General features: G+C 45.8%; 1 protein-coding gene across 1 annotated transcript in view; it reads right to left on the bottom strand.

The window, feature by feature from the left end:
* The window catches only part of LOC144493941 (ATP-binding cassette sub-family C member 10-like), a 101,730-nt gene that overhangs the window by 28,922 nt on the left and 57,594 nt on the right, over nucleotides 1–15,214 (bottom strand). Inside the window, exon 9 of the mRNA XM_078213517.1 lies at nucleotides 4,068–4,257. Coding sequence (XP_078069643.1) covers nucleotides 4,068–4,257 — 190 coding nt within the window. The remainder of the gene's footprint in view (nucleotides 1–4,067; nucleotides 4,258–15,214) is intronic.

Genomic DNA, 15,214 nt, shown 5'->3' with positions numbered 1-15,214 from the left:
ACATCGTTCGACAATCACCAGGCAGGCATGTTCTCTTCCTGTGGGGGAGCACTTCAGCAGTCAAGGGCATTCAGCCTCTGATCTTCGGGTAAGCGTTCTCAAAGGCAGCCTTCAAGACACACAACAACGCAGAATCGCCGAGCAGAAACTGATAGCCAAGTTCTGCACACATGAGGACAGCCTAAACCGGGATGTTGGGTTCATGTCACACTATGTGTAACCCCCACGACTTGCCTGGGCTTGCAAAATCTCACTAAGTGTCCCGGCTTTAAACAATTCACACCTCTTTAACCTGTGATTATCCCTCTTTCCAGTTGCATTGTCTGTACCTGTAAAGAGTTGATTACCTGAAAACACTCACATTCCAAGCATTATCTTGCAATTTTGTCTGTGTCTATACATGCCCTGTTTGTGAACCCAACTCTCCATTCACCTGAGGAAGGAGCAGTGCTCCAAAAGTTTGTGATTCCAAATAAACCTGTTGGACTTTAACTTGGTGTTGTGAGACTTCTTACTGTCCCCACCCCAGTTTAACGCTGGCATCGCCACATCATGGTTATCACAAGCAAAACTGGATATGGCTCAATCACAGGGCAGATCCTTGCAAGGGTTGTATTAAACCATCTATTAAAAACATTATAGATGATGTTCTCCCAGAATCACAGTCTGGTTTTAATGCTAACCATGGGAATTTTGATATGATGTTATAGCAAGGCCACTACAAGCGCAGAGTGCACTATCAGTTTTTTTGTTATTCATTCATGGGACATGGGCGTCACTGGCTGGCCAGCATTTATTGCCCATCCCTAATTGCCCTTGAGAAGGTGGTGGTGAGCTGCCTTCTTGAATCGCTGCGGTCCATGTTCGGTGGGTTGACCCACAATGCCGTTAGGGAGGGAATTCCAGGGTTTTGACCCAGCGGCTGCAAAGGAACGGCGATATATTTCCAAGTCAGGATGGTGAGTGGCTTGGAGAGGAAATTGCAGGTGGTGGGGATACCATTTATCTGCTCCCCTTGTCCTTCTAGATGGAAGTGGTCGTGGGTTTGGAAGGTGCGGTCTAAGGATCTTTGGTGAATTGTTGCAGTGCATCTTGTAGATAGAACACACGCTGCTACTGAGCCTCGGTGGTGGAGGGAGTGGGTGTTTGTAGATGTGGTGCCAATCAGGCGGGGCTGCTTTGTCCTGGATGGTGTCAAGCTTCTTGAGTGTTGTTGGAGCTGCACCCATCCAGGCAAGTGGGGAATATTCCATCACACTCCTGATTTGAGCTTTGTAGATGGTGGAGAGGCTCTGGGGAATCAGGAGGAGAGTTACTTGCCGCAGTATTCCTAGCCTCTGACCTGCTCTTGTAGCCACTGTGTTTATGTGGTGAGTCCAGTTGAGTTTCTGGTCAATGGTAACCCCAAGGATGTTGACAGTGGGGGATTCAGGTGATGGTCATTACCTGGCATTTGTGTGGCGTGAATGTTATTTGCCACTTGTCAGCCCAAGCCTGGATATTGTCCAGATCTTGTTGCATTTGAACATGGACTGCTTCAGTGTCTGAGGAGTCGGAATGGTGCTGAACATTGTGCAATCAATGGTGAACATCCCCACTTCTGATCTTATGACAGAGGGGTAGATCATTGATGAAGCAGTTGAAGATTGTTGGGCCTCGGACACTACCCTGAGGGACTCCCGCAGAGGCATCCTGGAGCTGAGATGACTGACCCTCCACAACCACAACCATCTTCCTATTTGCCAGGTATGACTCCAACCAGCAGAGAGTTTGTCCCCGATACCCGTTGATTCCAGTTTTGCTAGGGCTTCTTGATGCCACACTCGGTCGAATGTGGCCTTGATCTCAAGGGCTGTCACTCTCGCCTCACCTCTGGAATTCAGTTCTTTTGTCCATGTTTGAACCAAGGCTGTAATGAGGTCAGGAGCTGAGTGACCCTGGCAAAACTCAAACTGGGCGTCACTGAGCAGGTTATTGCTGAGCAGGTGCTGCTTGATAGCACTTTGATGACCCCTTCCATCACTTTACTGATGATCGAGAGTAGACTTAATGGGCGGTAATTGGTCGGGTTGGATTTGTCCTGCTTTTTGTGTATGTGGGCAATTTTCCACATTGTTGGGTAACTTGCTGGAAGAGCTTGGCTGGGGAAGCAGCAAGTTCTGGAGCACTTCCCAGGAAGTACTATTGCCGGAATGTTATCAGGGCCCATTGCTTTGCAGTATCCAGTGCCTCCAACTGTTTCTTGATATGACATGGAGTGATATCCTGATTTCCTTCCCGAGCCGTGAGCAAGATGGGTTTTTCTGACAATCGACAATGGCTTCATGGTCATCAGTAGATTCTTAATTCCAGATTTTTTTTATTGAATTCAAATTCCACCATTTGCTGTGGCGGGATTCGAACCCAGGTCCCCAGAACAGTAGCTGAGTTTCTGGATTAATAGTCCAGCGATAATACCACTAGGCCATCGTCTCCCATCAGGATCTATATATACTGCTCATAAGCCTAACTAAACCTTGTGAAAGTTAGAGTTGATCTGTTCTATTGTACTTGTTCTTTGAGCTCGGATGGCCTAGCTCAAAATCTTGTGCCCACTGCACGATAGCACAGCTGGACATGTTAGTGTCCATGGTGAGATGCCCAATGCCATTGCATTAAAAAGTGACATAAAGCAAGGATGTATCAAAGAACCCCAACACTTCAACCTCTTCTTTCCTACAATGCTGAAAGAAGTCACCAAAGACATGATTGCAGGCATCATCATTAGGTTCCATACAGGGAAGCTCTTCAATCTGTGTGCCTCCTGCAAAGTCACAGAGCTTTCGTATGTGGATGATTGTGCCCGAACTGCCCACAAAAAAGACATCCAGACTATGGCAAACAAAATCTCGAGTGCTGTCAAACATTTTGGTTTCCAAATCTCCAAGATCAAGGTTATGTCCCAGCCAGTAATAGACACATGCTATGAAGCATCAGACATAATTATTGATGGTGCCAGGCTAAAGGTTGTAAAGAAAATTCTCACAACTTTATATTGTGGTTTGCAGGGATGCTACTATTGATGAAGAAAGCATCCAGAAAGCAAGGTCTGCCTACAGCCAAGTCCATGATTGTGTCTGGAAGCTGCCTGACATTAAGCTGAAGACCAAAGTCAAACTCTAACAGACCATTGTCCTGACCACCCTGCTGTAAAATGCAGAATTCTGGATCTGCTACAGGAGCCACATCAAAGCTTTAGAACACTTTTACCAGAGATACCTGAGGTCCATCATGAAAGTTTGATGGCAAAACAAAAACCACAACAAAGAGGTCCCTTAGCAATCTAGGCTCAACAACATGGAGGCCATGCTCCAAAAATTCAACCTCAATTGGCTGGTCAAATCTCCCACACCAATGACTACAAGAATCCTCAAGCAGATTTTCTTTGGGAAAATTTATCAGGATAAACATCAAGGCAACCAGGAGAAATGATGCAAAGACACCATGAGAGAGAACAGCCTTATAAATCGCTCTTGGGAAAAACTGTCTGTGGAAGTCAGCACTGAAACTTGGTTCATCGCATTTCAAGGAATATCCCAAAGGAAGGATAGAGGTAGCACAGCTGCATAAGTTCCCCATGCACCAACAATAACAACTGCCAGTTTTGTGGGTGTCCATGCTGATCCTCATTTGTACTCTTCAGTCTTGAGAGGATTCAGAAGACAATGACAATGACGATAATGGTACCATTACTGAGACAAGCTTTCAATTCCAGATTTTTTCATTAATTACATGTATTAACTGAATTTAAATTCCATCAGCTGTCATGGTGGGATTTCCCCTATGGCCCCAGAGAATTAGCCTGGATCTCAGAATTACTAGCCCAGTGACATTATCACAATGCTATCATCTTCCAATGCTTGAACAACGGTTCGAGCACTATCTCAAGTTGATATATTCCCCTCACTGACAGAGCCCTGAGTGCAATCGGCTAATGCAAGACAGACCAGAAAGTTACCTTGGAATTCTACAGGCCCTTACAGCTCAGTACCACAGAAGTGTACTTACACACCAACTCATTTACTCACCTGTTTCCACAATCTTTCCATTTTCCACTAACACGACCATATCAGCCTTTTCCAGAAACTCTGTCCGATGTGTACAAAGGATCACCGTCTTATCTTTCAAAATTCCCAAAATACAATTTGCTAAAAGGTGACTGGCCACATCTTTATCCACCGCAGCGAGTGGGTCATCAAGAAGATACAGTTCTTTTTTCTGTGGGAGACAATTATGCAGTTTCTGAATTCATAGAGTCATAGAATCCCTACAGTGCAGGAGGAGGCCATTCAGTACCGACCCAGGCCCTATCCCCATAATCCCATGTATTTACCCTACTAATCCCCTAACACTAAGGGGCAATTTAGCACGGCCAATCAACCTAACCCACACATCTTTGGACTGTGGAAGGAAATCGGAGCACCCGGAGGAAACCCACACAGACATGGGGAGAGCATGCAAACACAGACAGTGATCTGAGGCCTGAATTGAACCCGGGTCCCTGGTGCTGGAGGCAGCAGTGTTGACCACTATGCCACCCGCAATTAAAATTCTTCACCATATCCCCCCCTTACACAGACTCAAGTCTCACTTTCAGCAAGGCTGAGTATTGGGATCAGACATCTGTGTTTCAATCGCACTTTACATATCAGTTTGATGCCAACACTATGGGTGGAATTTTCCACTCCCCCCAGTGGCAGGAATCATGGTGGGTAATGGAAATAAATTTTGCATGATGGAAAAAGTCAGTTTTCCAGCAGAAGAAAAGTAACTTAGTAAGATAGAGGGTTATAGGTAAGCCTAGTAATCGCTAAGGTAGGGACATGTTCGGCACAACTTTGTGGGCTGAAGGGCCTGTATTGTGCTGTAGTTTTTCTATGTTTCTAAGGAAAGTGGTTTGGAATTCTGCTCTCCAATTTTGATGGCAAGTTAAGGGTGAGATGAGTTATCCACTTATCTATGTCAGGAATTATATTTGTATTTGCATTAATTTGCATCACATGAGATCTCATTAAAAGGTAATTTTGCAGGAATTACATTCCCCCTCCAAATTAAGTGCCCTGCCAGTGTGAATTTAGAACAGTCAGTTAGAGGCATGCGGTCAGGTGTCAGGTCCAGGGTGAGAATCTGTTTGGAAACAGTCTCATCAACAGGGACACAGAGGGAGACAAGACTGGTGGTTCAGGTAATGAGAGGGAGCAAGGTGGGCATGGACGCAGTAACAGGACTCCGCTCTCAGGGTAGAAAGGCATGTGGAGATCAATGATGATAAGGTCCAGGGTAATGGAGGGAGGTTCAAGGGTGACAGAGGGGAGAGCAATCTTGACATTGGGTAAGTCTATGGGAATCTTTAAAAAATTCATTTACATGCTCATCACTGGCTAGGCAGCATTTATGGCCATCCCTAACTACCCTAATAAAGGTGGTGGTGAACTGCCTTCTTGAACCACGATAGTTCCTGTGGTGTGAGTATACCTGCAGTGTTGTCAGGGAAGGAGTTCCAGCATTTTGATCCAGCAACAGTGAAGGAATGGCCATACATTTACATAGGAACATACATAGAAAATAAAAGCAGGAGTAGATGATGGGGAGTCTATAGCCTAGTGGTGTTATTGCTAGATTATTAATCTAGAATCTCAGCTAATGTTCTGGGAAAATGGGTTCGAATCCTGCCAGAGCAGGTGGGGAAATTTGAATTCAATGAAAAATATCCGAAAAAAGAATCTACTGATGACATGAAACCATGACCATGAAATTGTCGGAAAAACCCATCTGGTTCACTAATATCCCTTAGGGAAGGAAATCTACCGTCCTTATCTAGTCTGGCCTACATGTGACTCCAGAGCCATGGTAATATGGTTGAATCTCAACAGCCGTCTGGCAATTAGGAATGGGCAATAAATGCTGGCCAGCCAGCAGCACACATGAATGAATTTTTAATAAGACCATTCGGCCCTTCGAGCCTGCTCCACCATTTATTATGATCATGACTGATCATCAAATTCTTTTTTTTATATAGAATCGCTGAAGTGCAGAAGGTCCATTGAGTCTGCACCAATTCTCTGAAGGATCATCTTACCCAGCCCACACCCCCCACCCTGCCTATCCCATAACCTTATGCATTTCCCATGGTTAATCCACCTAACCTACACATCTTTGGACTGGGGAAGGAAAGAGAAGCACCGGAGGAAAGGCATGCAGACGACAGGAGAAGCGCAATCACCACACAGATGGGGCAATCGAACCAAAACAATTCTAAGTGCCGAACTAATGTGAAAACTGGAGAGAATTGCGCCCATTTTTTGGGCGAGCTCGCAGAGACAATCATACTTAGAAAACAATTCAAATGCGATTCTCGCCAGCAGGGTGACTGGGCTGAGCCTATTCTTGATGGAAAGCCTTTGCTGAGCTCCAGGCGCCCCAATCTCCCAGTGCACTGCGGACAGTGTGTACGCAGCTTTACAGCATGTAACAGGCACTTTGGCCAAATTTGTCCATGCTGCCCAGATTTTACTACTAAGCTGGTCCCAATTGCCCGCATTTGGCCCATGCCCGACACCCCCCAAACATCACCCTTCCCCCCATCCCCCCGAACTGCGCCATGGACATCACCACCCCCACCCCCGCGATCACTGCCCTGGCCGATCACCGCCACCATCTCCCAATTGCTGCACAGGCCAATTCCCCACCCCCTCCCATCAATGCAGCATACCCCCACTTCCCTTAACCCCCACCCCTTCAGGCCCCACCACCTTGGCACTGCCTGGTTCCTGGTGGGCAGTACCAGGTCCTGATAGGCACTGCCAGGATGCCAGCCTGGCAATGCCTAAGGGGCACTGCCTGACCCTGTCCCTAACCACCCGGGGGCTTCAATTGCTTCCGGCCCCACCAGCAAGGCCATCATGTCAGGTGAGGACCTCGAGCAACAAGCAGGTAAAGACAATAGAATCATAGAATCCCTACAGTGCAGAAGGAAGCCATTTGGCCCATCGAGTCTGTACTGACCACAATCCCACCCAAGCCTATCCCCGTGACCCCACATATTTACCCTGCTAATCCCCTGATGCGAAGGTCAAATTAGCATGGCCAAATCCACCTAATCCGCACATCTTTGAACTGTGGGAGGAAACCCACGCAGATGTGGGGAGAACATGCAAATTTCACACAGTGCCATGTGAGTGTACCTTTAAGAAAGTTTTGTTTTAAATCACGCAGCTCACAGCTTCAGCGATGTTATGGGGGAGTGGAGCTAAGCTGGAACAGTCAGGTGATAGGGGTTTCCGTTTCATTTGTGACAGTCAGGTGATAGGGGTTTCAGTTTCATTTGTGGCAGTCAGGTGATGGGGTTTCAGTTTCATTTGTAGCAGTCAGGTGATAGGGCTTTCAGTTTCATTTGTGGCAGTCAGGTGATAGGGGTTTCAGTTTCATTTCTGGCAGTCAGGTGATAGGGCTTTCAGTTTCATTTGTGGCAGTCAGGTGATAGGGGTTTCAGTTTCATTTCTGGCAGTCAGGTGATAGGGCTTTCAGTTTCATTTGTGACAGTCAGGTGATAGGGGTTTCAGTTGCGCTTCCGACAGTCAGGTGATAGGGCTTTCAGTTTCATTTGTGACGGTCAGGTGATAGGGGTTTCAGTTTCATTTGTAGCAGTCAGGTGATAGGGTTTCAGTTTAGTTTCTGACAGTCAGGCGACCGGGGTTTCAGTTTCATTTGTGACAGTCAGGTGATAGGGGTTTCAGTTTCATTAGTGGCAGTCAGGTGATAGGGGTTTCAGGTTTGTTTGTGAGAGTCAGGCGATCGGGGTTTCAGTTTCATTTCTAGCAGTCAGGTGATAGGGGTTTCAGTTTCATTTGTTACAGTCAGGAGATGGGGGTTTCAGTTTCATTTGTAGCAGTCAGGTGGGAGGGGTTTCAGTTTCATTTGTGACAGTCAGGTGATAGGGGTTTCAGTTTTGTTTCTGACAGACAGCTGATAGGGGTTTCAGTTTCATTTGTGACAGTGAGGTGATAGGGGTTTGAATTTCGTTTGTGACAGTCAGGTGACGGGTTTCAGTCTCATTTGCGACAGTCAGGTGATAGGGGTTTCAGTTTCATTTGTGGCCGTCAGGTGATAGGGGTTTCATTATCATTTGTGACACTCAGGTGATCGGGGTTTCAGTTTCATTTGTGACAGTCAGGTGATAGGGGTTTCAGTTTTGTTTCTGGCAGTCAGGTGATCGGAGTTTCAGTTTCATTTGTGGCAGTCAGGTTATAGGGGTTTCAGTTTCATTTGTGGCAGTCAGGTGATAGGGGTTTCAGTCTCATTAGTGGCAGTCAGGTGATAGGGGTTTCAGGTTTGTTTGTGACAGTCAGGTGATAGGGGTTTCTGTTTCATTTGTGGCTGTCAGGTGATAGGGGTTTCAGTATCCTTTTTCACAGTCAGGTGATGGGGGTTTCAGTTTCATTTGTGACAGTCAGGAGATGGTGTTTCAGTTTCACTTGTGACAGTCAGGTGATAGGGGTTTCCGTTTCATTTGTGACAGTCAGGCGATAGGGGTTTCCGTTTCGTTTGTGAAAGTGAGGTGATAGGGGTTTCAGTTTCATTTGTGACAGTCAGGCGATAGGGGTTTCAGTTTCATTTGTGACAGTCAGGCGATAGGGGTTTCCGTTTCGTTTGTGAAAGTGAGGTGATAGGGGTTTCAGTCTCATTTGAGACAGTCAGGTGATCGGGGTTTCAGTTTCATTTGTGACAGTCAGGAGATGGGGGTTTCAGTTTCATTTGTAGCAGTCAGGTGGGAGGGGTTTCAGTTTCATTTGTGACAGTCAGGTGACAGGGGTTTCAGTTTTGTTTCCGACAGTCAGCTGATAGGGGTTTCAGTTTCATTTGTGGCAGTCAGGTGATAGGGGTTTCAGTTTCATTTGTGGCAGTCAGGTGATAGGGCTTTCAGTTTCATTTGAGTCAGGTGATAGGGGTTTCAGTTTGATTTGTGAGTCAGGCGATAGGGTTTTCCGTTTCGTTTGTGAAAGTCGGGTGATGGGGGTTTCAGTCTCATTTGTGGCAGTCAACTGATAGGGCCTTCAGTTTCATTTGTGACAGTCAGGTGATCGGGGTTTCAGTTTCATTTGAGACAGTCAGGTGCTCGTGGTTTCAGTTTCATTTGTAGCAGTCAGGTGATAGGGCTTTCAGTTTCATTTGTGGAAGTCAGGTGATAGTGGTTTCAGGTTTGTTTGTGACAGTCAGGCGATAGGGGTTTCAGTTTCGTTTGTGACAGTCAGGTGATAGGGGTTTCAGTTTCGTTTGTGACAGTCAGGTGATAGGGGTTTCGGTCTCATTTGTGGCAGTCAACTGATAGGGCTTTCAGTTTCATTTGTGACAGTCAGGTGATAGGGGTTTCAGTTTCATTTGTGGCAGTCAGCTGATAAGGGTTTCAGTTTCATTTGTGGCAGTCAGGTGATAGGGGTTTCAGGTTTGTTTGTGACAGTCAGGCGATAGGGGTTTCAGTTTCGTTTGTGGCAGTCAGGTGATAGGGGTTTCAATTTCATTTGTGACAGTCAGGTGATAGTGGTTTCAGTTTTGATTCTGACAGTCAGGTGATAGGGGTTTCAGTTTTGTTTCTGACAGTCAGGTGATAGGGGTTTCTGATTCATTTGTGGCAGTCAACTGATAGGGCCTTCAATTTCGTTTGTGACAGTCAGTGTGTGTGATAGGGTTTTCAGTTTCATTTGTAGCAGTCAGGTGATAAGGGTTTCAGTTTCATTTGTGACAGTCAGGTGATAGGGGTTTCAGTTTCATTTGTGACAGTTAGGAGATAGGGTTTCAGTCACATTTGTGGCAGTCAGGTGATAGGGGTTTCACTTTTGTTTCTGACAGTCAGCTGATAGGGATTTCAGTTACATTTGTGTCAGTCTGGCCATAGGGGTTTCAGTCTCATTAGTGGCAGTCAAGTGATAGGGGTTTCAGTTTTGTTTGTGACAGTCAGGCGACCGGGGTTTCAGCTTCATTTGTGACAGTCAGGTTATAGGGCTTTCAGTTTCATTTGAGTCAGGTGATAGGGGTTTCAGTTTCATTTGTGGCAGTCAGGTGATAGGGCTTTCAGTTTCATTTGAGTCAGGTGATAGGGGTTTCAGTTTGATTTGTGAGTCAGGCGATAGGGTTTTCCGTTTCGTTTGTGAAAGTCGGGTGATGGGGGTTTCAGTCTCATTTGTGGCAGTCAACTGATAGGGCCTTCAGTTTCATTTGTGACAGTCAGGTGATCGGGGTTTCAGTTTCATTTGAGACAGTCAGGTGCTCGTGGTTTCAGTTTCATTTGTAGCAGTCAGGTGATAGGGCTTTCAGTTTCATTTGTGGAAGTCAGGTGATAGTGGTTTCAGGTTTGTTTGTGACAGTCAGGCGATAGGGGTTTCAGTTTCGTTTGTGACAGTCAGGTGATAGGGGTTTCAGTTTCGTTTGTGACAGTCAGGTGATAGGGGTTTCGGTCTCATTTGTGGCAGTCAACTGATAGGGCTTTCAGTTTCATTTGTGACAGTCAGGTGATAGGGGTTTCAGTTTCATTTGTGGCAGTCAGCTGATAAGGGTTTCAGTTTCATTTGTGGCAGTCAGGTGATAGGGGTTTCAGGTTTGTTTGTGACAGTCAGGCGATAGGGGTTTCAGTTTCGTTTGTGGCAGTCAGGTGATAGGGGTTTCAATTTCATTTGTGACAGTCAGGTGATAGTGGTTTCAGTTTTGATTCTGACAGTCAGGTGATAGGGGTTTCAGTTTTGTTTCTGACAGTCAGGTGATAGGGGTTTCTGATTCATTTGTGGCAGTCAACTGATAGGGCCTTCAATTTCGTTTGTGACAGTCAGTGTGTGTGATAGGGTTTTCAGTTTCATTTGTAGCAGTCAGGTGATAAGGGTTTCAGTTTCATTTGTGACAGTCAGGTGATAGGGGTTTCAGTTTCATTTGTGACAGTTAGGAGATAGGGTTTCAGTCACATTTGTGGCAGTCAGGTGATAGGGGTTTCACTTTTGTTTCTGACAGTCAGCTGATAGGGATTTCAGTTACATTTGTGTCAGTCTGGCCATAGGGGTTTCAGTCTCATTAGTGGCAGTCAAGTGATAGGGGTTTCAGTTTTGTTTGTGACAGTCAGGCGACCGGGGTTTCAGCTTCATTTGTGACAGTCAGGTTATAGGGGTTTAAGTTTCATTTGTGACAGTCAGGTGATAGGGGTTTCAGGTTTGTTTGTGAGAGTCAGGCGATAGGGGTTTCAGTTTCATTTGTGGCAGTCAGGTGATAGGGGTTTCAGTTTCATTTGTGACAGTCAGGTGATAGGGGTTTCAGTTTTGTTTGTGACAGTTAGGAGATAGGGGTTTCAGTCACATTTGTGGCAGTCAGGTGATAGGGGTTTGAATTTTGTTTGTGACAGTCAGGTGACGGGTTTCAGTCTCATTTATGACAGTCAGGTGATAGGGGTTTCAGTTTCATTTGTGAGTCAGGTGATAGGGGTTTCAGTTTCATTTGTGGCCGTCAGGTGATAGTGGTTTGTTTCATTTGTGACAGTCAGGTGATAGGGGTTTCAGTTTCATTTGTCGCAGTCAGGTGATTGTGGTTTCAGTTTCATTTGTAGCAGTCAGGTGATAGGGGTTTCAGTTTCATTTGTCGCAGTCAGCTAATAGCGGTTTCAGTTTCATTTGTAGCAGTCAGGCGATAGGGGTTTCAGTTTCATTTGTGGCAGTCAGGTGATAGGGGTTTCAGTTTCATTTGTGGCAGTCAGGTGATAGGGGTTTCAGTTTCATTTGTGGCAGTCAGGTGATAGGGGTTTCAGTTTCATTTGTGGCAGTCAGGTGATAGGGCTTTCTGTTTTGTTTGTGACAGTCAGGTGATAGGGGTTTTTTTTCTTTGGGCTTTTTGTTTCTTTTTGGTCTGTGTGTTGGGAAGCAGTTTAGCAGCAAGTTGAGAAGCAGTCTCTCTCTCTGTTCTCTTTGTTTGGTTCTGCCTTGAAGAAGCTGTGTTTTGGGAAACAGATTCAACTGCAACCTCTTCTGAGTTTCTTCATGAGAGATTTTCAGCATTCAACCCAGGAGGCCGGATTCTTGTAACAAGTGGGCATTAACCTATGCTGTATTGTGTTTATTTGGAGGGTTTTGTGTGTTGGATGCTGGCTTTGGTTGGAACACATTAGAGATATTTCCTTAAGAGTTATACATTATCGTGGTTGTTGTGTTTCTTGTTTGTAATTGTTAAAAGTTCTTGCTAATTGTCTAACTATACATGTCAACAATATTCTTAATTAAACTTTGTTTTTGAAAGAAACTCCCCGTGGGTCGGTCGAATCACACCTGAAGTGAAACCCCTCATGCTCGTCCTAGCCAAATTCAATGTAAAACATCACAGGTCAGGCAAGCTTCATAGAACACTTTGAACTATCCAACGTGACTTGTAACAACAGACAGTGACCCGGGGCTGGAACTGAACTGGGGTCCCTGGCACTGTGAGGCAACAGTGCTAACCACTGTGCCACCATGCCGCCAATGAGTGTCCAGGACTCACCAATGATACTTACATTAGCTACTGAATATAAATGATGTGAAGCCGATTTTGCCAGCCAGCAAAACAGACCAGTAACATCGCTAGAGGCAAAAAGCCAGGCACAAACCCGATTATACACCTGTTGCCCTATATTACTGGCTCATCACACCGATCAACCGGCATGAAGAGCCAGTAAGATCACCCCTGATCACTTGCACGTCCTTCTGGTAGAGTGGCGACCAGAACTGCACGCAATACTCCAAATGCAGCACGGTGGCACAGTGGTTAGCTGTGCTGCCTCACAGCGCCAGGGACACAGTTTTGATTCCTGACTTGGGTCGCTGTCTGTGTGGAGTTTGCACATTCTCCCCGTGTCTGCATGGGTTTCCTCCAGGTGTTCTGGTTTCCTCCCACAGTCTGAAAGACATGCTGGTTAGGTACATTGGCTATGCTAAATTTTCCCTCTGTGTACCCGAACAGGTGCCCGAGTGCAGCAACTGGGGGATTTTCACAGTAACTTCATTGCAGTGTTAATGTAAGCCTACTTGTGACACTAATAAATAAACTGAAAAAACCAATGTTTTATACAGCTGCAATATGATTTCCCAACTCTTGTACTCAGTACTCCAGCTGACGAAGTCAAGTATGTCATATCAACCCAGGTTGATAGGGTTGTTAAGAAGGCGTACGGTGTGTTAGCTTTTATTGGTAGAGGGATTGAGTTTCGGAGCCAGGAGGTCATGCTGCAACTGTACAAAACTCTGGTGCAGCCGCACTTGGAGTATTGCGTACAGTTCTGGTCACCGCATTATAGGAAGGATGTGGAAGCATTGGAAAGGGTGCAGAGGAGATTTACCAGGATGTTGCCTGGTATGGTGGGAAAATCGTATGAGGAAAGGCTGAGGGACTTGAGGTTGTTTTCATTAGAGAGAAGAAGGTTAAGAGGTGACTTAATAGAGGCATGTAAGATGATCAGAGGATTAGATAGGATGGACAGTGAGAGCCTTTTTACTCGGATGGTGATGGCTAGCACGAGGGGACATAGCTTTAAATTGAGGGGTGATAGATATAGGACAGATGTCAGAGGTAGGTTCTTTACTCAGTAGTAAGGGTGTGGAATGCCCTGCCTGCAGCAGTAGTGGACTCGCCAACATTAAGGGCATTTAAATGGTTATTGGATAAACATATGGATGATATTGGAATAGTGTAGGTTAGATGGGCTTTAGATTGGTTTCACAGGTCGGCGCAACATCGAGGGCCGAAGGGCCTGTACTGTGCTGTAATGTTCTATGTTCTATATGCCTTTTTAATCGCCTTGGCCACCTGCGTTGCCACTCTTAGGGAACTGTGGACCCACAGCCAGAATCGGCTCCCAGGAGCTGTGTCAAAGAACAAAGAAAAGTACAGCACAGGAACAGGCCCTTTGGCCCTCCAAGCCTGTGCCGATCATGAAGCCCTAACTGAACTTTTAAAAACCTTCTGCCCTTACTACCTTCATATCCCTCGATTCCATCCCTCTTCATGTACCCACCTAGATGTCTTAAATGTAGCTAAAGTGCCTGCTTTCAATCACCTTCTTTGACAACCTTAAACTTTGTGCCTCTCACCTTGAGCCCCTTGTAATTAACACCTCCAGTCTGGGAAAAAGCCTCTGACTATCCGCCCTGCCTATGCCTCTCATAATTTTGTAGTTTCTCCTCAGCCTCCATCTTCCCAGTGAAAATAATCCTAGTTTATCCAACCTCTTCTCATAGCCAACACCCTCCAGACCAAGAAACATCCTGGTGAACCTTCTTTGCACTTTCTCCAAAGCTTCCATGTCCTTCTGGCAGTGTGGTGACCAGAACTGCATGCAATGCTCCAAATGTGGCCTAACCAAGGTTTTATATCGCTGCAACATGATTTCCCAACTCTTGTACTCAATGCTCCAGCTGATGAAGGCAAGCATGCCATATGTTTTCCTAATTAGCTTGACCATCTATGTTGCCACTTTTAGGGAACTGTGGACCTGCACGCCCAGATCCCTCTGTATATTAATGTTCCTAAAGGTTCTGCCATTTACAGTATAATTCACACCTAAATTTGATTCTCCAAAATGCATCACTTTGCATATGTCCGGATTAAACCCCATCTGCCATTTCTGTGCCCAAGTCTCCAATCTATCTATATCCTCTTGTATACCTGGCACCATCACCAACTGCACCAATCTTCATATCATCCGCACACTTACTAATCAGACCACCCACAGTTTCTTTCCGATCATTTATATATACTACAAACAACAGAGGTCCCAGCACTGATCCCAGCGGAACATCACGAGCTACAGATCTCCATTCTGAATAACACTTCCACCGCTATTCTGTCTTCTATGACCAAGCCAGTTCTGTATCCATCTAGCCAGCCCACCCCGAATCTCACCTTCTAGATAATGTCTCATCCTCCCAGATGAATGGCCATGGTTGACAATGGATCATGCTGTCAGTCTTTCTATGATGCCAAGGCAACATTCTCTATATAGAGTCTTGACAGTACTTGAGGCAAACAACAAAGTGTCACAGTGAGGTTTCCTGCACACTGCTGTTTGACTAGGCAGATGTGAGGTGGGAATGCCATGTCCAGATGGAGGCCAGGTGAAGGGCTTAGCACTTGCCTGCTGGCTTTGAAATGGAGCAAAACCTCTAAAGGACATGTT

The sequence above is a fragment of the Mustelus asterias genome, chromosome 5 (assembly GCF_964213995.1).
Source record: "Mustelus asterias chromosome 5, sMusAst1.hap1.1, whole genome shotgun sequence".
Lineage (NCBI taxonomy): Eukaryota > Metazoa > Chordata > Chondrichthyes > Carcharhiniformes > Triakidae > Mustelus > Mustelus asterias.
Note: the sequence above shows the minus strand (reverse complement) of the source record. Positions and strands in the feature narration are given on the sequence as shown.